The sequence below is a fragment of the Dipteris shenzhenensis genome, chromosome 32 (assembly GCF_047967505.1).
Source record: "Dipteris shenzhenensis isolate YYH24624 ecotype China chromosome 32, Dip_SZ_1.0, whole genome shotgun sequence".
Taxonomy (NCBI): domain Eukaryota; kingdom Viridiplantae; phylum Streptophyta; class Polypodiopsida; order Gleicheniales; family Dipteridaceae; genus Dipteris; species Dipteris shenzhenensis.
This window is the reverse complement of record NC_141627.1, coordinates 13,242,505-13,265,804: the sequence shown is the minus strand read 5'-3', so window position 1 is coordinate 13,265,804 and position 23,300 is coordinate 13,242,505. Positions and strand designations below refer to the sequence as shown.

General features: G+C 40.2%; 1 protein-coding gene across 1 annotated transcript; it reads right to left on the bottom strand.

Annotated features, from left to right (window-relative positions):
- Positions 1 to 757: 757 nt before the first annotated feature.
- Positions 758 to 3,475, bottom strand: LOC147880323 (uncharacterized). The gene has a single exon (XM_087370370.1). It carries the CDS (start codon positions 3,234 to 3,236, stop codon positions 1,170 to 1,172), a length of 2,067 nt encoding a protein of 688 aa, XP_087226496.1. The 5' UTR covers positions 3,237 to 3,475; the 3' UTR covers positions 758 to 1,169.
- Positions 3,476 to 23,300: the final 19,825 nt, after the last annotated feature.

Here is a 23,300-nt window from a genome sequence, read left to right as displayed (position 1 = left end):
CGATGTCAATTGAGGATTTGTTTTTCCAAAATAGAGGTAGCTAGCACGATCACGACCTCTTATGGATTCAAAATGCACCAGATAGTGAGGTCGAAGCCTTTGTTGATAAATACATATCCACAGACATTTCACTGTTCGACTTGCCAAACAAAGAAATTCAGACGCACAAGCACAAGAAAACATGCACCAAGAAGGGGGGCTCTTGCCGTTTCCACTTTCCCCGACCACCAATAAGAACCACCAAAATTTTAATGCCGTTAGAAGAAAACGCATCATCTTCCACGCAAAAAAAAATTATAGTGCATGCGCTAGCGTACTCCACAAGGCATAGGTCATGCAGATTTGTTGGTCTAGATTTGTATTTTGCGATTACATCGGGAAAGAAAATGTATGTGCTCTTGGGGTCCATCTGCTGGAGTTGTGACCGTCGTCGAAGCAACATAGTGCGTTCCTCAAGAGGGCTTGTGTTTATGTAACAAAACTCCCTTGAAGAGCTTGTAAGCGACAAAGACAGTGTTAGGTATGCGGCTTGCTGCGAACTAATGTGTTACGTGTTCAAGATTGTGTTGCCAATCTTGCAGACACGTTCATTTGGTGGAGTTGCTGAACGGAGAGATTGCTCCAACGCATGCTTAACGCCATTGGATGTGGTGTGATCGACTTTTGTCATGTATGATGTGCACTGTACATCTGTGTTAGCACCCCACAATTTGGAAATATTACACCATACACCTGTGAGAGACTGTGAGAGACATTAGGGCCAAGGAGAGCGAGCTTAACAAGCAAAAAGCTCAGCATGTCACAGGCTGTCTAAAAGCATAGGAAGCTCAATAGGTTGTCACATTGGCTCCTTTTAAATGGCCACACATACCGAAGACCTGAAGAAATATAAGTGGATAAATTAATCATTGGCTTGAAAAGCCCTTCTATCCAGAGGCCATTTAATACAGTCGTACAGCAGCCCAACTGCCACATAAATGGTTCACTTTTCGGCAGTATTGTGAGCACTACGAATTGCTCTGGCAATATTATAATCTTTAACAATGTTGAGACTGCTGGGTGTAATTGGGAAAACTTGGCGAAATGTCCTTGCAAATGCCACTATAAACCTGGCAAAGATATCACTGCTGTGAAGTGCCTCTGCTGGAAGAGCCCGTATGATGCCACTGTTATAGCTTCTGAGAAGTGCCACTCTTGGACGTGCCCCTGTAAACAGAAGAGACTTGAGGGAATGGCTCAACAAACTGCTTTACAAACGACTCTTCTGTTGTCTCCACAATGGTTGAAAGAGGAAGGTCCTTCCCTAGACCTTGAGATTTCAGGCATTCCAAAACTCTAACACGAGGCTTGATCATGCTTTCTAGATTTGAATTTAAAAATGAAGGGCACATCACAAGGTCCTGCACAGGCCGCTTCATGGTTTTTATCAGATATTCTATCCTTTTCTTCACTCCCGACTCGGTCATAACAAGAACAGATGGAACTGCTCTGACAATTTTATGCACCTTCTCAGGTTCAATGCCAAGACTAACCAACTGATCAATCCGAGACTGCATGCTCTTACAGCTATGCGGAAGCGTGACCTTCAAAGCACCCCTTAAAGTGGCAGAATTTTCTGGGAAGCCCAGGTCCAAGAGGAACTTTAAATTTGGGGCCATGCTGTTTCTGAGAGACTTCCTACAAATTTGAGGTCTGGACTTGAAGAACTTCTGCAGACGCTCTCCAGTAATGCCTTGATTCTCAAAGAATTCAATCTTCGAAACCACCCTTTTCTCTAAACTTCTGAAAAACATGTCAGTGGAGTTTTCCATCAAATTGCATATGGCCTGTTCGTCCAGCTCCTTGCTCTTTAAAAAGTCAACGTGTTTTTTAAGTCGTTTAACTTCACATGTTATGAGATATGGTTGGGAAGCCATTAAAGCTGCCGCTCTGTTGCTAGCAAAGCCTATATTCTGCAAATACTCAGAAACCTGATGCATGGCCCTTTTGCTGTGAGAAAGAACAACGGGATTGGTCTCTATCAGTCTTTGAAGCTCCTTTGGGTCTTTAACCATACTTTTTAAATATAGAACTGTTTCCTCAATCCCTTCATTCTTACGCCCAAGCAGCTCCGGTAAATGTACATATATTTTCTTGACTTTCTTTGAATCGCTGACAACACTCTCCAAGACCTTCATCTTTGACTCAAAATCTTGTTGAACATTCCTAAACAAGATAGTAGGAGAACTTTCCACCAGCTTAATGGCTTGCTCGCTTTTTAAACCAAGATCTGTGACAAATGTCAACACAGAGTCAATCTTCTCCACGGGCACTCTGAGAAACTGGGCCAGTTGCTTTCGAGAAAGGCGTTTCAAAAAAGCCGCAATACTGTCTCTGGAAAAATTTCGATCCTGTAACACCTGGATTCTGTTCTCCAATGCCCTTTCAGTGAGAAGCTCTACTAACCCTGGTTCTAGAGCTAAGAGTTCTCCTAGGACAGATTTCTCCAATCCAAATGAGACCATGCATTCTAAAACAGGATTTAAACCATTGACGAGATTTAACGTTAGCAAAGAGGGATGGAGGGATGTAAGGTCAACCAGCTGTTTTCCTAGAACGCCGATTCTCATCAAGAAAGTCATTTTCTCGAAGAGTTCTTCTTCACTGCACCCCGCAAGAACTTTGTAATCGACCAAGTCCACAACCTCAGTAATCTTCAGCTTCTTTAGTACAGCAGCCAACCTCAACGCCACCTCCTCTTTCTCGTCGTCAACCGCAAGTAGCATCGTACATGCTTGCCCCTGATCTGCCTTTACATCCGCAAGATCAACTGTAGAACAAGAAGCACCGTGACCGAATGAGCTTGTGTGGCAAGCTCCCGCATTACATGTCTCATCACTCAAAGTTGATGCGTCTCCATCCCCTGACAGGTGATCCTCATAAGTCCGAGCTTGTGCACATTCCCCCGCGGACGAGGTTAAGAGCCTTCTTGTGTCGAGCCACAAGACCTGCTTGCCCGAGTTCGGAATGAATACTGCCTTACTGAAATGACAACTCCTTGTGATTGGTAGGGGGGGGATACTAAGCGTCTTTTCGTATCTAGAGCAGAAAAGGGCAGGATTGAGCGATGGGCGGAGGAAGCGAGAAGCTCGAGCTAGAACGACCGCCATGGGCAAAGGATCGAAAAGAAAACTGATGCAGGATTCACAGGGAATTTCATGGAAGGAAGATAGATGCACCTGGAACGCAAAATTCATCCGAGCGTTGGAAGCCGAGGTAAGCGAGCAATTCCAAGGCTGGATGTCTGCGCAAATTCCATAGCCGAAACTGGAGCAGAGAATCGTTGCTCCTGATCGAAAGAATCAGCTGCAAGTCATCAACAGATCGATCAAAGCCTAGTCTACTCTGAATCATCCACAAGCTTCAACAGTGGCCGAGCAGCAGGTAGAAGATGACAGCTTGGGAAAACTCTCCTTAAACCCTAAACCCTTGTAGAAAAAAGTTGATTGGATTTCAATCATGGCCCGGCCGCCCTGTTTGTCAGCATTCCTAGTTCGAGTGTGTGTGTGCGCGCATGCGTGCGTGAGTGTGTGTGTGCGCGCATTTTACAAAAAAAAAAAGTGTGTGTGTGTGCGCTCACCAAAAAAAGTGTGCGTGTGTGTGCGTGCGCGTAATTTTACCAAAAAAAAAGTGTGTGTGTGCGCGTACACATTTTACAAAAAAAAAAAGTGTGCGCACGTACACATGTTAGAAGAAATCGGTTTCAAAAGGTCTTCATGTTTGTCAACGTTTGTAATTGGTCGTGTGTGCGTGCACCAGTGCACGTGTGCACGTGTGTCTACACACATGTTGGAACATATCAGTTGCGCACGCGTGTCTACACACATGTTGGAAGATATCAGTTGTGCTTGCACACGCGTGCGTGTGTGTACACATGTTAGAAGATATCGGCTTCCTCTAAAGCAAAAGGTGTTCATGTTGCAATGTCTAACTCAAAGCAAAACGTGAACCACCCATTCTATCATTATTTAAGATAAAAAAGAACGAATAAAATCATGGACATGAGACACAACCTTAGGTCCTTTGGACCCAATCCTCCGTGGAATGTTAGGGATATTGCTTTCGTTACTTTGTTATTGATGGCCAAAGACTAGAGTTTTCACAGAACTACAACATGACTTAGGCATTGCTTGCATGAGCTCGTAAGTTTTCTCTTTGATAACATGAAAGTCATCTTCATTGCGACAAAGGCGACCAAGTGGCCTGGGCTATTGATTGTGAAACTACCGCTTGGCTTTATGTTCAGGAGCATGGAGCGAACACTCAGAACATTTTTAGCATACAGCTCAATGAAAGGTGTGGTGATGCCAAGCAGTGTGTCGATGTGAACCCCGCAAATCGTAACCGCTACATCAGGACTGTCATGCAAACATATGTGACCCTTCAGCAATGGAGCCTTTGCAATGTATTGCATGCTCACACAAGTGTAACAATATGGGTGAGATGGATTACGGCTGACTCATGTCCCTCCGCAATTGCCGCATTGGTATTCCAGCAGTTGCGAGTTGAGGTTCGTGAAGTGCAATATCCCGGTGACCTGCAAAATCAAAGAAAGAAAAGTTGTAACAATTGCAAGATTGTTAACAGATTGGTTAACAATATGCCACCGCTGGTTAATAATGTGATTTGATGGACAATGGCAAGTCCATAGAGCTAGGATTGTGTCTTGGAGCTAGATGGGCCCAAGAGGATGGTAAAAGAATGAGAAGAGAGAGTGGTATAAAGAGATTAGGGTTGGCCCTCCCTTCAAAAGGTGACTTGTATAAAAGGCCAAATGGTTGACTTTGGTCTTGATTGTTGTTTGCACAAGTTTGAACACAAGCTCCCTCTTCTCTTCCAAGAGTGTTTTGGGTGTTCTCTTGATTCCATTGTAGTGCCCTTGTGTTTGCCATTCCACCCCTTTCACTCTCCTCTTCCCTTTTCCTTCTCTCCCTCCCTTCTCCCCTCTCTTCTCCCCTCTCCCCCTTCCCTCTTTCTCTGGTGGAGACACATTGCAACAATATGAAAGGTCGCTTGAGTGACACATGCGGACGGCTCGTGCCTTGCATTGCTCTCCCAAGGAGTAGCTTGGAATGGAGGCTCCATCGGCATCTCTTCAACATCCCCACGACACATAAGTCACCGTCGAGACTACACAAAGGCCAATTGTGGCTTGCAAAGGGTAAATCAACTTACTCTTTGACCGTATCCGAGTCTAGAAACTTGCACCATAAAAACTTCTTGGAGCTCACTTTTCTTTTGACCGTCTGGAATCTCTGCAAGAATGAGGGCATGGCCATAGGATAAGTGGTATTGCTAGGATAAGGGCATGGCCATAGAAATCGTAAAATCCTAGTGCGTTCTTGTTTGACATGTATGAGACATTATTTAAACTGTCCATCACGATCCCATTTTCATCGTATTCTTGCACAAGTCGTTTGAGAACACTCTTGTGCTTCGACACAAAAGCGAGCTACAAAGAACGTTTTTAAAGTCACACAAGGGTTCACTAATTGATGCAAGATAAAAGAAGTTAAGGGTGCAAACTCACAGTTGCACAGTCTTCATCATGTGCGCCATCAGCTACAACAATTTGGTCCACTGCTCTGCTCTCGCTATCAACTTTTGTCACTGCTACGCTGATAGTTGCTACCACAGTAGATATTGTGCCTTGCTTATTGCGTATCATCCACGATGCAAGAGGAGCAAACTCTGCGATGCAATTTTCAGATACAAATGTTATCACACCATCAAATGGCTCATCTTTTATCATCAAGGTCGTTGCATCAACATACAAAGAGAAATAGCAACTGCCACCCTCACTTGGCCCCCTCTTCCGTGGCATAGCACCCTTAATTTTGTAAAATGAGTCTAGGACAAGGGAGTTGTTGTATTGTTGAACGAAGGCATGAGGAACAATCAAGGTAATAGTCTCGTAGTTGTGGCAATTTGTGAAATCGATGCACAATCGAGTGGCATACGTAACTTTCTTGTCCTTGAAAGTTTCGTACTTCACAAGGAGCTTTCCCTTGAACGCAAAATGATGGGTGATGACATCTGTGATTTGGTTGATGCTAAGCAAAGGAAGGTTGTTGCCTTCTCCTATAAACCTTGCACTAGTTAGGGCTAGGGCATTCTAATCTGGCGCGTGGTCTCAAGCTGTTTGATGGAGATTGCTTCATTTGCATCAAAAGGTTGTTGGAGCTCCTTATTTTCTACTTTTTGGGAAGATGCTACCTTGCTTGCTAGAATGTTTTGCTTGTTCGCAAATATGTACAAAACAAATCTCAACTTAGTTGAAATTTTGATTGGAGATATGCCTAAATGATAATACTATTTATTGTGTTGATATTTCACAAGAGCTACGGTGTTTTAATTGTTTAATATTGCTTTCTACATTACAAATACTAAACTTCAAAACTGAAGGTAGAAAATAGAGAACATTTTCCGAAACTTTAAGCAATCAACAAACTGAAATGAAATTAAAAAAAATCAAACCAAACTTCACAACTAAAGGCAGAGAACACATAGCATTTGTTGAAATTTTAAGCAACTAAAAATGGAACCAAGAAACTCAAACAAAAAATGACAAGTTGATTCAATTGCAATTATTTATTCTCACATTCGAAGAACAACAACTAAAAAAAGCAATGATTGAGGAGCCATAATCATAAACCATAAACACAATGGTTCAGCAGCCATAGTCATAAACTATGCAGCTATGGGTGATCTGCAGGGCTTTGTTTTATTTTTGATTGTCTTGTTGGATTCCAGTGACTGTGACATTACTTCTTCTGAGAGTGTTTTTCCAGTTAGTGTCATAGCAGTGCCAAAAATTTTGAGTGACTATCATAGCAGCGCCAAAGAACAGCGCAAATTATAATGGATTTGAGCACTGAAGAATTCAAAACATAAGCAAAAATGGACAAATAAGAGAAACAGCAACAGTTACGACCAAAATCACAAAGAAAACGTTAGCACAAGAAATATTGGATTCTATTGAGAAAGAATCGTGAGACGGCGTATACCTTCAGCATACACTTCTTTGGCTGCTACTTGAAAGGCCTGTCGAAGTGAATGCTTGGTCTCCTTACTGATTGTAGAGTGTTTTAATAGCTTGTACTGCTTGGGAGGTTTGCTTCCACTAAAGGCCACTAGAAGAGCCCAAAAATTGACGCAAATCGTCTTGCTTCATCTTTCTTGTGATTGCCTGGTTCTGTGCCACATGCAACGCTTAGTTTGTTTTGTTAATGTTCCCGAATTAGATAAGCAAGACGACCAAGAAAAAGAATAACAAGAAAAACTCTCATCACTGACATTGCGTCTTCCTCGAATTCCACCACATTTTTGCCAGCCACGCGCTTCACCATCTCTGCATGTACACACTCAATCTGAATTATCCCAATACGATGGATTGTCCATCACTAGCACAGGACTGAAAAATCCAATGCATCCCATTTTAGTCTACCGAGTATAAAATATATGGTTATCGCATTGAGCGCGTCAGTGAACAAGCTCTCCAAGCTCAAGGATCAAGCGGAGGAGTACGCAGCTCTGATAATGGAAGAGCTGGATCCTTATAATTTGGGCTACATAGAGGTACTTGGCTGATCGATATATCACAACTAAGTTTCGATTACGAAATGGCGCGGTTGTCATAGCTCAAAGCTCTAATGGAAACGGAGGTGTTGTGTGGTACAACTATCGCAGCTGGAAATTCTACTGACGCTGACCCAAAATCTTGTAGCTCCGATAGGAAGCAGTACTGTGAGGAGGCGAAATTGCATTCAAAGACAAGGCAGGGCGGCTATGTACTTCACACGTGAGAATTGGCAATGCATATGGGTGCTGGTGCTGTGGGGGATGGCGATGGCAGCACTCTTTGCCTAGAAGTTCTTGAGCTACCGAGATGCTCAAGCTCAACATGTCGCTGGTGTTGCTGCTTGTTTGCCGCAACGCCATCACTTGGCTTTGCTCGTCATTGCTCGGACCCGTCGTCCCCTTCGACGATAACCTCAATTTCCACAAGGTGCACCTCGACTGCCCATTTCTTCGTCATACATTTTGCTACAATACAGCCCGATCGAAAGCTATAATTAGTACATCTAAATGTACATCGGCTAGAATCAATAGTTTCTCACGTACAATCTAAACGTACATCTGAAGAATTGCACGTTTCTCCCTTCAACTAATCTTGCCTTCTATACATTGCTTTCGTTCCTTTCGTTCACTGATCACTTGAATTTGTTCGCACCCACGAGAATTGGAAAGAAGAAATAAGAATGGAATGCAGAACTAGAAAATAGAAATAGAAACCAGACCCCTATGGAATGTGTTGTTGCTCTCAGTATCCATCGACGCTAGAGATTATTGTTTTCCAGATTCATCCACAACCTCACAATCCACGATTTAATGGTTTGCCATGCCTGAAGCTAAAGCGATCCAACAAAACGAAACTAAATTTGTACCTCCATAAAGTTTGTGATAGGCTTTATAGAGAAGCCTATGGAGAATGAATTCAGCAAACTCTAACAGAGCACACCATTGCATCTTCCATCCAATTTGACTGCACGCTGAACCTCTAGGCACACCATCCAAAATCAAAGCTATGCTCAGCGACAAATACAAAGAGAACGCTTGCTCCACCAACATCCACATGCAGAGTCGAGAATCGAAGCCATGCATAGCGAGAATTTCGAAGGCCACTGTGATCCTCTCCACAGTTGAAGCCATGCATTCACAATGAAGACGATCACTCAAGATGCCACCGTAGACGTCCTTCCAAACTGACATACAATTGTTAGTTAACGAAACTGACAACACAACGCTCGCCAAATTTGAAGCCATGCACATGAACTATCACTTAAGTAGAACGACATGTGCACGAATCAAATAATTGATGTAAAAAAAAAACAAAAAATGATTCTTGCCCATCTCCCAACAGGAACCTTCACTAAGGCCTACCTACGGAGGCCAGGCCAAAAATTTTCAGGCATGGAAATCATTGGGTGGAGCCGCCATATTGTAGCATTGGAGTATGAAATAGATGCTCTCTATTTGCTGCACTTGATGGTGCCTTTGGCATGGGCACCAATGTTTACATTGATGTATCAAAGGGATTTAAAGAGCTAAGACATGGTATGTATAGCACCATTACACCCAGACATCTCATCGACTACTTAAAGCATTTGCAAGGAAATATCGTGATGTGGATATTATGCTTTTTGAAATATGAAATAGATATTCTTTGTTTGCTACACTTGATGGTGCAATTAAGAATGCTTGATTTGATGAAGGCATGTCGCTACTAGTTAGAAACAATGAAAGACTTACTATGCCTTTGGCATGGGCACGATTGTTTACTTTGATATATCAAAGTGATTTGAAGAACTAAGACATGTCACATATAGAGGCGTTACACCCAGACATCTCATGGGTCTCCTCAACGACTACTTAGAGAATTTACAAGAAAATCATGTGATGGTGGATATTATGCTTTTTGACCCAATTAAGATTGTCAATTGCAAGGCTCGAATTGATAAGATAAACTAGGGTCACTTCTAGAGCAATAATTGCAAGGATTTTTTAATGATAGATTAAAAAGCTAGAGTACAAGTTTTTGACAAAATTTCCCAAAAAGGATAGCATTGTGATATCTAAGAATGCTAATCTAATAAGTAAAAAGGTGATACATAACGGTCCCTTCATTGAACAATTAAGGTAGGCCATGAGGTGGGTGGACTTTGATACGCCAAAAAAGATAAAAGTAGGTAAACCAACATAGCTTGGGATGATTTTGTGGACGTAGCCAAGAGCACCTTGAAAAAGTATTCCAAAAGTGGGACATCCAAATGGTCACATGTGAGGATGATAGCTTTGATAGGTGCAGGATGGATATTATGAAGAAGTATGCCATTGGAAATTTGTTAAGCACAAAGGGTTAGGTAGAGTAAAAGAAAGGAGAAAATTGTGAAGCTCAAGCATTGCATTCAACTTTCTTGAATGGAAATCAAGTGTGGATTTTCAAAAACCTTTATGCAACATTAGGACAAAAGGGAGCTCATTTTAGGGCCCTATAAGAATTTCACTATTGTCTCTTTTATCTCTCTTCTAAAATGTGGAGAAAGCAATAAAACACGGATATATGTCAGTTCATGACTACAGGTGTGTCAGTCCAGGGAGGAATAAATAAGTCCTTTTAAATAATTAAATTCTCCATATAGATTTTGCATCTCTTTTGACGGCATTCTGGCGGCCTCTCATAAAGAACCCATCACTAATATGTTTTTTTTCAAATATTTGAATGGTTACCGTGAAAGATTAATGAGATGAGTTTTATAAAAAGCAATCGAGATGAAGAATGAACCCTCACGAAATGGTTGCGTGCAACCATATTGTTGAACAAGAACCTCAAAAGAAGCGACCACCATTTGCACATTGATTTGGAAGAACAATATGCACCGCTACAGAAAAGAGGAAAGGTTCAACTTGTAAATGTTGAGCGAAAGGAAAACATGAGAAGAGCAAGCTCCGAGACTTATAGTGCAACGGTCAGATTTACCCAAAATGGCCATTGAGAAATTTGAGCCCTCCATTTTCTAATCCGACAACGCTATTGAGGTTTGTGGGTGACAGGAACAATGGATTGTATGGATACATTTCGACTCAACATTCAACTGCAGAAATGTACAAGACATTGTATGTCCGAGAAAGAATGCAAGAAATGTCGATAAATTCAGACTTGAAAGAGTAGCTGCAAAGGGAAATTGAAGAGCATTCAAAGACAAAGAATGAGATACAAAGAGCGAGAATGAAGAGAACCGTCCTTGGAGACAGAAAACAAAGCAACAGAATTTGAAACATTGCAGAGTTGAAAGCTGGCATCAGAGGATGTAAGCGCAGAGTACAAAAAGCAAGGTAAGAGCACATCTTGTATAAGTGTGTCTTTCTTGCAAACAAATCTATGATATTGCAAAGTGTACTCGTTGCAGGGAAATTTTGAGTCCCCAAAAAGAAAACGTTGATCTTGATTTAATTTTTGTCAAACAAATGAAGGGTTTAGTCTCCACTTTTGTTGCAAAGAACATGATCGAGGAAAAAAAGTTTAAGAAGGTAAAACATGAAGTTCTTGAAGATTTTGTATCGGAAAGCAAAGCTGATGTCACAAAAATTCAAGAGGCTCTTGATGTGAGCAGAGTGAGCAAAAAAGGATATGCTTCAATTTTTAAAGTCGTGTGATCAACATTAAAAGATCAATGGATAAAACATGTGTTGTTACCAACACCAACACAAGTGTGGAAGGAACGAGGTCATTTCAACCAAGAAATTGATAAGTTCATTGGACAGTACTTTCATATCGAAAGTGTATATGAAAGTGAAAAGGGAAGCACTACATATAATGCTTGGAATAATATTTTTGTAGATCTTGAACAATTACACAGCCTAATGGTTAAGTTCTATAGTATCACATTTGAAGAATGTAAAGGAATTTTGAAGTTTATTGTGAAGTTAGATGAGTGTGAAATTGTCGAGGAAAAAAAGATAGAGAGAGTTGCTATCACTTTGATGAATTGAGCACTTGATCAATCGATCACAAAGTCTAGCTCAAAGTACTTCAAAATGTTATAAATTTTATATCACATATCTTGCAAGCCTATGATTTTAAATCACAGGTGAAGACTGAGGACCATGCAATACTTTATTGGGTATTTCATCAAACAGATATACCATCAATTATAAAGAGTCAAGTCCAAGGATGTCATCAGAGAAGGGTGATTTTCAAATTGAATGGCATATGGCAGGTGACCTGAAGACATTGAAGTGTATGTTCAATATAAGCAAAGGGGGTAACTCAAAGTATCCTTGCTTGTACTGCAACGAACTAGTGCATGTGTTAGATTCTAAATGGTGGAAAAGAGCACCCAACAGAGATAAAGTAGATACAAATTTCAAAGCAGTTCTTGAGATCCCATTATGCAATGTTCACATTTGTACATTGCATGCATTATGTAGAATAATTGAGAAACTAGTTTTCCTATATATTGGATTTGCATGGAAACTTTGGCCCCTCAAGAGGAGCAGAAGAAAAGAGGCACTACAATCATTAGAATCAGTGCTATCGAAAATTGGCCTCCATGGAGGAGATGTACATATTACAAAGGATCTTTAAAAATCTACAAATGGAAAAGATGTCCCTATCAAGCCATCTATTGGTGGAGTAAAGGCTAGAAGATTTTTGTCTCATCCAGAGAAAAGAAAAATAAATGGCAGTAAAATAACATACGTATCAAGGATAAAGTATAACTTGTGGAGAAAAGTACACAATGCTGTCAAAGATCATTAGGCAGACAGATTGGCAAGAGATGTCAAGGCAGAAGTGTGGAAATGCTTAGATAAGCTTTTTGTTTTTTTGTGACCAAGCTACCTGGAGCAAGAATGATTAACAAGCATTTGAAGAAGTGGTAAAGAGTTTTGGAAAGGCAATGAAAGAGGCTTGGACAACATGTAACATCACTCATTACATGGTAAGAACAATATCTTGTTTTTGTGCATGTATTTTTTTTAAGTAAATAATATTATTTTTATATCTTCTAATGCCCACTTGCCTATGTATCAAAACAGAATATAATCTACAATCACCTTCCTTTCTTTGTAAAAAAATACGGATGCCCTGCAATTTGGTTTACACAGGGAATGTAGAAATCACACTACATGGCAAGGAATGTATTCTTTAGATATACACAACATTTTGGAGGAAAACAGAAAGCCAATAGTTTAAAAGAAGTCTTTCAGTGGTTCTATCGAGGAATACTACAAAGGCTTCAAGCCAAGAAGAAAGTCAATACATCACAGGTTCAGCTAGCTTTTAGATTGGCTCAAAAGGAAAGAAGGAGGCATATTTTGGAGAACTCAAATGCAGCACAAAGACATGCTTGATGGAGGCACTCAAAGATATAAACCACAAATGGGCAGATAGAGGGTAGATAGAAGCTAAGTACTAAATCTTGTTCATCAATAGGTGTCATTTAATGTAACAAATTTTTTTTGTGCAATGAACAATGATTTGGATCTTTCATTCATAAGAAGTCATTGTATGCAACCGTTGAAATATTTGAAATGTAATACATATATTTCTATTTCAAAATGTACATTGTTTTTGTCACGAATACACATAAACATAACTAAGACATTCTAAAATAACAATGTTCTCACAATTCAACTCTACTTCCATCTTGACAATGTTCTCACAATTCAACTCTACTTCCATCTTGTAAAATATACAATGCCACACAAGCTATTCTTCCAATGGGTTGCCAACTTTGCTTGGAATCCTTCTTGTTACTTTGATTGGAGACATTTTTTCTCCCTTTTTTTCTTGAGTTGAGGAGCAACCAAACTCTTACCTTGTGCAAGAGTTGTTGTTATCATAGTTTGCTCTTCATATGTTTTGTCAGGAAGGGCCACCAAAGAAGGCTCTCGATTCCTTATGAGCTTATGCTTTCCATAAGCCTCCAAGGTGAGGGGATCCTTTACACCACAAGATAGTGCCCAGGCAGTATATGTCAAAAAGTAACTAGCTCTTGAGCATTGTTTTCCAGCATAACACCCAAAAATAATCAAAGCAGACCACTCCGCTATCAGAATAATCTTATCTGTTTGCCAAGATATAGGATGACCACCCAAAACTTTTGACAAACACTTGAAAAATAAGTAATAGCAACTCCATTGTTGCTAAGCAATTTGTGAAAAATCAAGATCTTTGCAGCAAATAGGTCTATAATATAATGAGAAAGGCTTGATAATTTACCAAGCCTAGGAATTCTACTTCCAGTTGCCCTAAGGAGGAATGTGCCATCTTCAACGAACAACTACCATACATGAAACACACTCAGATTAAAAACAAACCATTAAATTGTATATCTAAACTCCAAATTCAAGAAAGGTAGGTGCTTTACGTCCATATTCTCATCTTTCTTGAGCACATCATCGTTAAACAAGGAGATACCCATCTCCTCCTTCTCCTTGGAGCTCTGACTGATATCCAAGCTTGCTGTGAGGTTCATTCATGCTTGCGTTTCCTAGAAGATTGTCTCACCCACATCTTCATACATTTTGGCTTGCTCAAAATAGATGGACAATTCTTCTGAAGGATTGAATTTGTCCTCCAGCTCTAACAAAGGATCGTCTCATCAATATTTACTTCCTTGTCGACCCTGCAAGACTGTGCAATAAGGGCAATTGCATAATCCTCTCTCAAATTGAAGAGGCACTGTATGTCATACGACAGGACATACTATTTTCCCTCAATACTAAAAAAGGGAAGAATGGGCACAGTGAGGTCAGAGCTTTCAACCTCAATGCCATCCACTAGGACAACATCTCTTAGTGTCTCATTTTTTAGAGCCACTAGATCCAATGCTGCAACTGCAAGCTCCTCCTCTTTCGGGTCGATCTTCTCTTCCACATCTGGTAGATCCAACTTATCTTCTGTTTCCTCTTCCGTATCACTATCCTTTGTGTCCTCAACTGACCCATCAGCATATTGTACATACATGGCAAATGCAAGTGACTCTTCAAGTATCCTGCAATTGCCCTTGTGTACAAGGCAGATTCCCTTGTGGCAGTCTTCAAAACTATCAAATAGCTTGTGCATTTGATACCGGATCCTATCATTCCTGAAAATGTCCTTGATATGTACAAAAGTTTTATTGTTGGCAACTTTAGATCCTTCATCAACTGTCAGCTTGTTGAAAGACTCATACACCTCTCCAAGAAAATCCTTGTGCTATGCTAGAAGAGACCGCAAATCCATCATCTTATTGAACATCTCACGGTATTTGTGATACTGCATTTGTCTTTTAGACTTTTGTAAAAATTGGAAGAGCTACAGTTGGGGTGACTTCTTTTCCTCCTTCTCCTTTCCCTTAGCAACTGCCTATCCACCTTTGTCTGAACCCTTCTCATTGGGCTTTCTCCTCTTGAGTGCATCATATAATTTGAGTCTTGCACATGTAGCTAAATGAAACAGAAGCACTCAAAAATCAATTCTCACCAAGAGATTCCTCCTCCATTACAATGTAAGTTGACAGGTCAATGACCTTCCTGAATGGTCTTGCTGCATCACCTGAATGCTTAGATCCTCCTCTTTGCAAGTTTGCACATAAACACGACATGAAGGTTTTTTAAACTAAATACAGTGGCATGGCATTTTCAAGAAAATACTTCTATTTATGTAAATACTACTATGTAGCCAAACATTGGATCAATCAAATGCATGGGACTAGGTGCAGTAGAAATAGAGTTTGCCCATAAATGTGATATGGGGTGTTCCTCAGCTATACATGCTCAAATCACATTTTCAAGAAAACTCCTTGGCCTCAAAGTAACAATATCTAGGTCCCATATTAAACATCAGGTCCAGACAAATTCAAGTAAATCTTAAAATAAAATGGTCTTAGATCATGCAAAAGATGAAGCAAATGCCTAAGATCTAGTGCAGTGGAATTGGATTTTTAAGCAAACATATACAAAGATAGATCAAGAAAAAACTTGGAAAGGTAGATCAAGGCTGTGGTGTATTTAAGTACCTATATTTTTTCTCTCCATGGCTTTTGCACAAGTGTAGGTGGGCAACGATGATGGTGGGAGACAAGCGAAGGCTTAAGTGTTGTCTAGTTGAAGATGAGGCTACGGTGTAGGAGAAAAGTGATGAAGATCAAAACTGTTGAATGGATGGAGAAAAGTGAAGATAAGAGGAGATGTCATAGATATCTATGCAAGTCACACTTGTCAGCCACACATGCCAAAAATGATCTTTAAGGTACTAGTGAATTAAGTGTGTAGTGATGGATTACACCTATTATTACACCAAGCCGCCAGACTTAATCATCCCCTTGTCTTCTTCATCTCGAGTTTCATCTTCCTCCCTATGGGCTTGTGCTATCCAACCTCACTAGCTCTATCACACTGACCCAATATAGCTCCAACTCCATCATCCAAACCCACTATAGTTCTATCTCAACCCATCAAGCTGACACCCATCAATAGCACACTGACCCACTACAGCTCCAGCTCCATCACCCAGACCCACTACAGCTCTAGCTCAACCCATCAAACGATCACCCATCAAGCTCTACATACTAATAAGGTTAGTATTTTTAGTAAAATGGTATTTCTCTATGCATTTTACACACTATTGCACACCAATTTGCTCAAAAACACGATTTTCCAGTGTTTTCAAGAGTATTGCTGCAAATCACGTTTTTTAGCAAATCATGGCACACATAGCATGTTTTGACCATAAACACGTTATGGGGTGTTTTTTTGCTAGAACCAAAGCAACAGCCAGGAAGAAAGGCAAGGGACCTGACATTGCAAGGGCTACCACAGCTCCATCAAGATCAAAATTCTCAAAGAAGGGGAAGCCTGTGCATATGCTAGCAAGGAACAGGAAGAAAAGAGTGAGCCAAGGTAGATCTATCTTGATGGAGATCAGGAAGGTTCAGAAAGCAATTGGGTATGCAGTACCCATGGCACCATTCCAGAGGCTTGTGAGGGCAAAATGCATCAACTGGCATGTGGACTTCAGATGGCAAAGGACTACACTGCTTGCTCTCTAAGAAGCTGCTAAAGAGTGGCTTATAGAGTTTTTTCAAGACACAATGCTGGTAGCAGCACATGGACACAGGGTGACTGTAATGAAAAAAGACATCCAAACACTTGTAAGGGTCAGGTATAGATATGACAAGATCCTTAATGCAGAGGATTGGAATGATCTTAAAATGAGAGATGTCGTGTTGATACTTCCAGCTAGAAAACCTAAAGCAGATGCAGTAAAGATAATAGAGGTCACTCACCAACATGAGACCATAGGCAAGGTTGCATATGAAGAGTCCCTTAGGGAACGAGTTAAAGAAACAGTGTTTGTCTTGGAATTGTAGACATTACTGAGGTAGTTGCAAATTCATCAGAAGTTACTGCAACTTGGACCAAGGATCAGAATATCTATAAAGACTGTGAATGATGATATGAGCTGGGATTTGAAACAGGATTGGATAAGTGCTTTAGCATAGAAAGAAAACCATGTCACTTGCACAATCATGCTTGCAGCTCTATAGTAAGTATATCTTTCAAGGTCAATTGAGTTTATGTCTTTGTAGCAGTATAAAATTTATTGAATAGAGCTACAAAGACTATTATTGGCATGCAAATAGTTATTTTTTTGATTCTACTAGTGGCCATAAGGATTATTGTACTTCTAAAAACAACCTGGCTCTATATGACTCTGTTACAACACCATGAGGAATTGTCCAATTAGTGTATTCCATGCTGGGAGAGCTAGTTTCTTCAACACACCATGTGTGTTGGCTTTATCCAATAGTTGGTAAAAATGATCATAGAAAAAGACTTTTGATTGAGCTAACCATGCTGCCAATCTACCTTGGTATTGCAACTCTCCTATGGACCCATTTATGACATCCATGAATCCTAAAATGCATTCGGTAGGCTACCACTACTCATAAGATGAAGGATATATATCTAAAAATAAAAATAAAGACATTGAGGTTCAAGAAAGTCTCTGATTATAAAATATAAATTCTCAATGAAGTCACTTACAATTTGGTCTGTGTTGTGGAAGATAAGTTGGATAATTCTCTCGCAACACAAGCTCTCTATGCATGTATACATGAACCAATATTTCCTATTTTGATTTCATCCCCTCCTTGGTTCTAAAATCTTTCGCCCTACCCTTCCAAGATGCCAAAAAGAGATTACTTGAATGTGGATTCTTCCTTCTGTTATATTGCATGAGCACCCAACTTCCTTTTGATACAATCAGTATTTGCCAGGAGCCATCCACAGTAACCTTGTTGGCAACATCGATGGAAGAGATAGAGGAAAAAGGTCGATGATTGAGGGAGCTCACTTCTATAGCTTCGTCCTCGACAGTCTGTTCAACATGACGTTTGGCACAAGAATAGTTTTGATTATCGATGCATGCCATTGAGACTAGTATCCAAACTTTTACTCGAACACCTGAAAACTCAATGGACATATCAAAGAGAGCACATTATACTCTAGTCTTGCATAAGCACAATCTTCTTATCCAAAACTTTAAGAATATTGTCAAAGAGAGAGATTAACAAAGCAATGACATCATTCTTGTACCTTGCACTTCAATATTATGATCAACAAAGCTTCATGAAAAACTAAGACCAGTTATTGTGTTGTCGTCCCCATGAAAAAATTTCAAAAGTTATATTCCATTCTGCAACATCTTTATAAATACACTCTTGTTCACCAAAAACTGAAAGAATATTATCCAGATTCCAACTTAACACTTTCACATCTTAAATCTCAATAAGAGAGATTGGAAAAGCAAAGAGCTCATTGTTGTACCTTGCTCCTCAATATTTTGACAAAGAAAGCTTCTCAAAGAGTGAGGTCCTGTCAATGTTTAGCCATACCCATGAAAAACTTGCAAAAGTTATATTCTAGTTTGCAATATTATGATAAACACACTGTTTTGCACAAGCATAGATTAGATTCAAACAGAGAGATTGACAAAGAAAAGAGCTCGCTCTTGTACCTTGCTCCTAGAGGTACTTCAAGTTACTAGTTTGCCATCGCCAGCAAAAACTCATGGAAGGAAACCCAATCTATAGGTTGAAGAAATGTATACGAGGAAGCAACTGAGAGAAAGAGAGAGAGGGAGAGAGAGAGAGAGAGGAAGGGAGAGGGAGAGGGAGAGAGAGAGAGCAGGAAGAGTAATTTGGGAGGGGAGAGTAGTTTGGGAGGGAAAGCACATTTCAGTTGGTGATGTATTTTGAATGAGATATTGTTAGATAGTAGAATCATGTCAGTAGCTCGACCAAAATTTTTATTTGTTATAGTCATACATGAATAAAATATTCTTTCTTGCCCTAACAATCCAAATATAGTTCAAAAATTTTTTAAATTTCCCCACATTACGTTGGCTCTATGGCCATTGGTTGAGAGCTATTTTTCATTTTGGCCAAAAGGCCCCAAAACGAGCTCCCTTTTTTCCTAATGTATCTCCTTCTACTTCCTCCTTAGCGAGAATATATAAGGACTCTATAATGTGTGAAATAATTGGTTGCGGTATTTTTATTTTTTCTTCTACATCACACCCCATGTGCTTCTTTGTTTTCTTCATCCTTGATTTCCAGGATACTATGACTGTCTTTGTTGAAAGCTTTGAAACTGCTTCATGGTTTGGGACCCATTCCTTTTTTAGACAACTAGTATACAATGTATTGTTATCCTAATTCTCCTTCCTACCCTATGGCTCATACCATATTGTTGTAAATGTTGTAGATCTCCCTTGGTCATCCATGCTCACGTCCACCACTTTTGCAACCCATAACTTCGCGTTCTCATGTTCATCATCCAATGGTCGAACTGCAACAAAACAATGGACGCCTATGTCTATTTGTGGCATAAACTCTCTTTTTTGGTCCATAATATAGACGTGGTTGTAGTGATTCAAACTCATTTTCAAAGAGACCACAAGCTGGGTGCAAGTTGTTACCAATATTTGGCCAAAATAAAGGCCGTTCTCTCTTAACATCATCTTCTCGCATTTTCTCAAGATCCTTTATCAATTGGTAGGTCTTCCTAATTACAACAGTAGCGTGTTCCTTCCAAGAGGGCTTCCAATCAGGAAATCTCTTCAACATTTCCTCTTTGTATATAATAAAAGCTTTTAAGCCTTCTATTTCACCTTTGGATTTCTCATTGAATTCTTTTATAGGAGCCCATGTTGGATGAAATTCTTTGCTCGGAATTGAAGTTAAGAGACTGTAAGGTTCTTCAAGTTCCCATGTTGTATCAAGAGAATAGTGTTACCACTGTATGAAAGGTACAATAAAGCTCTTCCAATCATACATCCTTTCAACCATGGAGCATACTATACATTCCTTATGGCCACCAACTTGCCTCCCACATTTTCTTATTAAGTCATCCATCGTCTCCATGTCCTTGTGTTTTAGCTCTCTTGAGATTGTGCTAAATACCTGATTAATATCCTCATGTGTGGTTCCAACCAACAAAACCCCAACTTCAATCTCATTGAAGATTTAATGAGTAATTAGCATTGAGCAAAATGTAAAGGAGAGTACATCCTTATTCTCTCGTCCGCAATTGTCTGCCTGTATTCTCAAATTTGCTGGTAGGTGACCTTTTTCTATATGTACACTATGAATTGCCTTCATAACGGATGTCACAACTTGATTTCTATCATGTAGATACAAGGAATCAATCCATATGTCTACAAAAATCTTATATCCATGCACTAACACTCCACATAAATGTGTCTTCAAAAAGTACTATCCTTGTAGCTTATGTGGAGTGTTAACGAATCTAGGTAATGTTGTTGTATTCTGATCCATACCATCTACAATAATGCACATGTACTCATTTGGATGAGAAATAGCTTGCTCCTTCCAAAATGCATATTTTATTCTAGAATGCCAAACAAGTCCATGATCAAATTCTCTTTTTTTTTTGGTATGCTTCTCTTTGTTTTGGAGACATTGCATTCTCAAATAATCGCTTTAGATCATCACAATCATTGATATCTGATGGGCACCCTGCTTTGCACATGCATCAATCCCACCTATGTTGAGGCACGTGCAAAGTATCATGCCCATCGGATATGGTTCGCATGGTCGATCACGCATGGAACCATGTTTTCCACTTAGTGTCATGTTTTTCACTAAGTATTTTATTCATGGGACAAACACCATTTAACAAGAGCACGTCGATGGAAATATGCATGCCCGACTAGGAAAAATTAAATCTCCGCTTGCCATGAAGCCTAAAAATTCCTTAAAATAAAAAAATATTGATTTGGCAAGGAAAATAGCCTCTCTCACGGGACCCTTGATCTACGCAAAAAGCCCAAGGTTGACTTTTCCTAAAAAACAATTATCATGCTACCATCAAACCTCAAAGATGGATGGGAATCCCCAAAAGCTTTCCTCAAAAACAAAATATTTTTTGCCCAAGGTTGATATTTCCTCAAAACAAAATCTGTCACCATCAAACTTAAAAGATGGATGGGAATGTTGAGATATCGAGCTCCACTCGTGATATGCTAGGGTGACCGTTGTGCATTTATGTCACCGACTTGTTAGCTGCAAATGCAGTTGGTACACCGCCCATGAATAATAGCTGGGGATGATAGCTATCCTTATGTACTCTAGTTCGTGGCTCAGTTAGTATGCCACCTTAGTTAGCTGAGTTTGGTTTGAGACCCACATATAGGGTTCTCCTATTTCTTTGTACTAGAGTTCTTTTGGCTTTCACAACTAAGAAGAGGAAAACTATTTGTTAGCCTCCACCTTTGTGTGTATTCCCCCATTGTGTATGTGAGAAAGCCACAAGTGAGACTCCTTTCCTCTCTCCCACTATCTTCACATGGTATCAGAGCCTGGTTCGTGGTAAGGAGCTCAAGAAAGCAAACCAAGTTCGTGGTGTCCTAGTAAGAGGACTAGTGTTGCTTTCCTTTTTCGAGTTTGGGAGCAAATCTCTGCAGGTAGCATAGCCGGAAAGTGCAAGAGTGCATTGTCTCAGGTTGAGATGCCCTTCGCGGTGTGGCGAGAGGGCAATATATACTATGGGATAGGGCTAAGCTTGGTGTGACTTTATTTTTTTGATTCGAGGCCATTTCGGGGCCCGTTTCGGAGGCGGAAGTTCTCTGAAGCATTGAGAAAAAGGCCCTGTTTTTGCTGTGCGACCATTGCTCTACAGGTCGGTGAAAAGTTACCACAGAAATTGCATCGTATTCCTGTGCACAGAGATATTGGGAGTTACAAAATCATCCTTATTGCTTGTTGATGCAAAATCATCACTAGGAAGTGACTGTGTGGTCAAATACCACTTTCATTAGTTTTGCAGATTTGCCAGTGTGAGGCAGAAGCTCTGTTTCTTGCAGTGACAGAATATTTTGCAGTGTTCTATAATGGCGTCTGATTCTCTTTCACAGATTGTCACTGAAAAGCTTGACAAGAACAACTTCCAAGCATGGAAGTTTAGAATGACGAATTTCCTTATGGGAAAAGGCTATTGGGAGTTCTTCATAATGTTCCCAATCAATAGGAAATGCACACATTTAAAGGATGGCATGAGAGAGCCAGAAAAGTTATGTACTGGCTCTCTATCAGTATTTCAGATTCTATGATTGTGCATATTCAAGATGCAAGTACGCCAAAGGAGGCATGGGATACTTTGGCAAAAATGTATAGCACAAATACGCAAGCCAGGAAAATGCAGCTCAAGCAGGAGTTGCACAATGTGCAGAGAGAAAATATGAGCATCAATGACTACCACATGAAGGTGAAGAAAATTGCAGATGCACTTGCCAGTGGAAGATGATGATTTAGTTTCTGTGACCTTGAATGGTCTAGGAAAGGATTATGCACAGTTCCGGACATCCATTGCCGTCTGTGAAAAATTTCCTAAATTTGAGGAGTTGTTTGCTCTTCTAATTTCTAAAGAGCAGAGAAATGGTGGTGCATCTTCTTCAGGAGGAACTTCAAAAGAAACTATCTTCTACTCAAATGCTGGAAGAGGTAGAGGTAGGGCTAATCTAGAGGCCGATCTGGAGGCCGTGGTAGAAATCAGAATATGCAGCAAACTCAAGAAAACTAGTCCTATGGTGGATGACGTGGTAACTCTCAAGGCAGGGGGAGCCAAAGAGGTCGTGGTGGATGGCAGACAGGCCAAAATGCAAACGGCAATGTTGAATGCTACCATTGTGGTAAAATGGGTCATATGGCTAAAGACTGCTACAAAAAGCAGAATGACATTATGAATGGAAAATTGCAGCAAGGCAATTATGCATCCTCTAGTAGACAGGGTGATGATAGAAATGAGCATTTGTTTATGGTGCGGCACATGACCAATTCTGTGACAAGTGCAGAAGAAAGCAATGATGTGTGGTATGTTGACTCAGGTGCATCAAACCATATGACAGGTCATGCAGAGTGGATGCAGGATGCAAGGAAAATGGATAGACTAGGATTTGTGGAGACTGGTGATGATACTGCACATCCTATTGTGCAGATTGGTAAAATTCCTTTGTCTATGCAGGATGGGAAAAAGAAATACTTGTTTGATGTATTTCATGTCCCGAACATTACCAAGAACCTGGTTTTTGTTGGTCAAATGGTTGAGCAGGGCTTGCAGGTCAAATTTAGTCCTCATGGATGCTTTGTTGAGGATATGAAAAATAACAGTCGCTTGATAGCCAAAGGAGA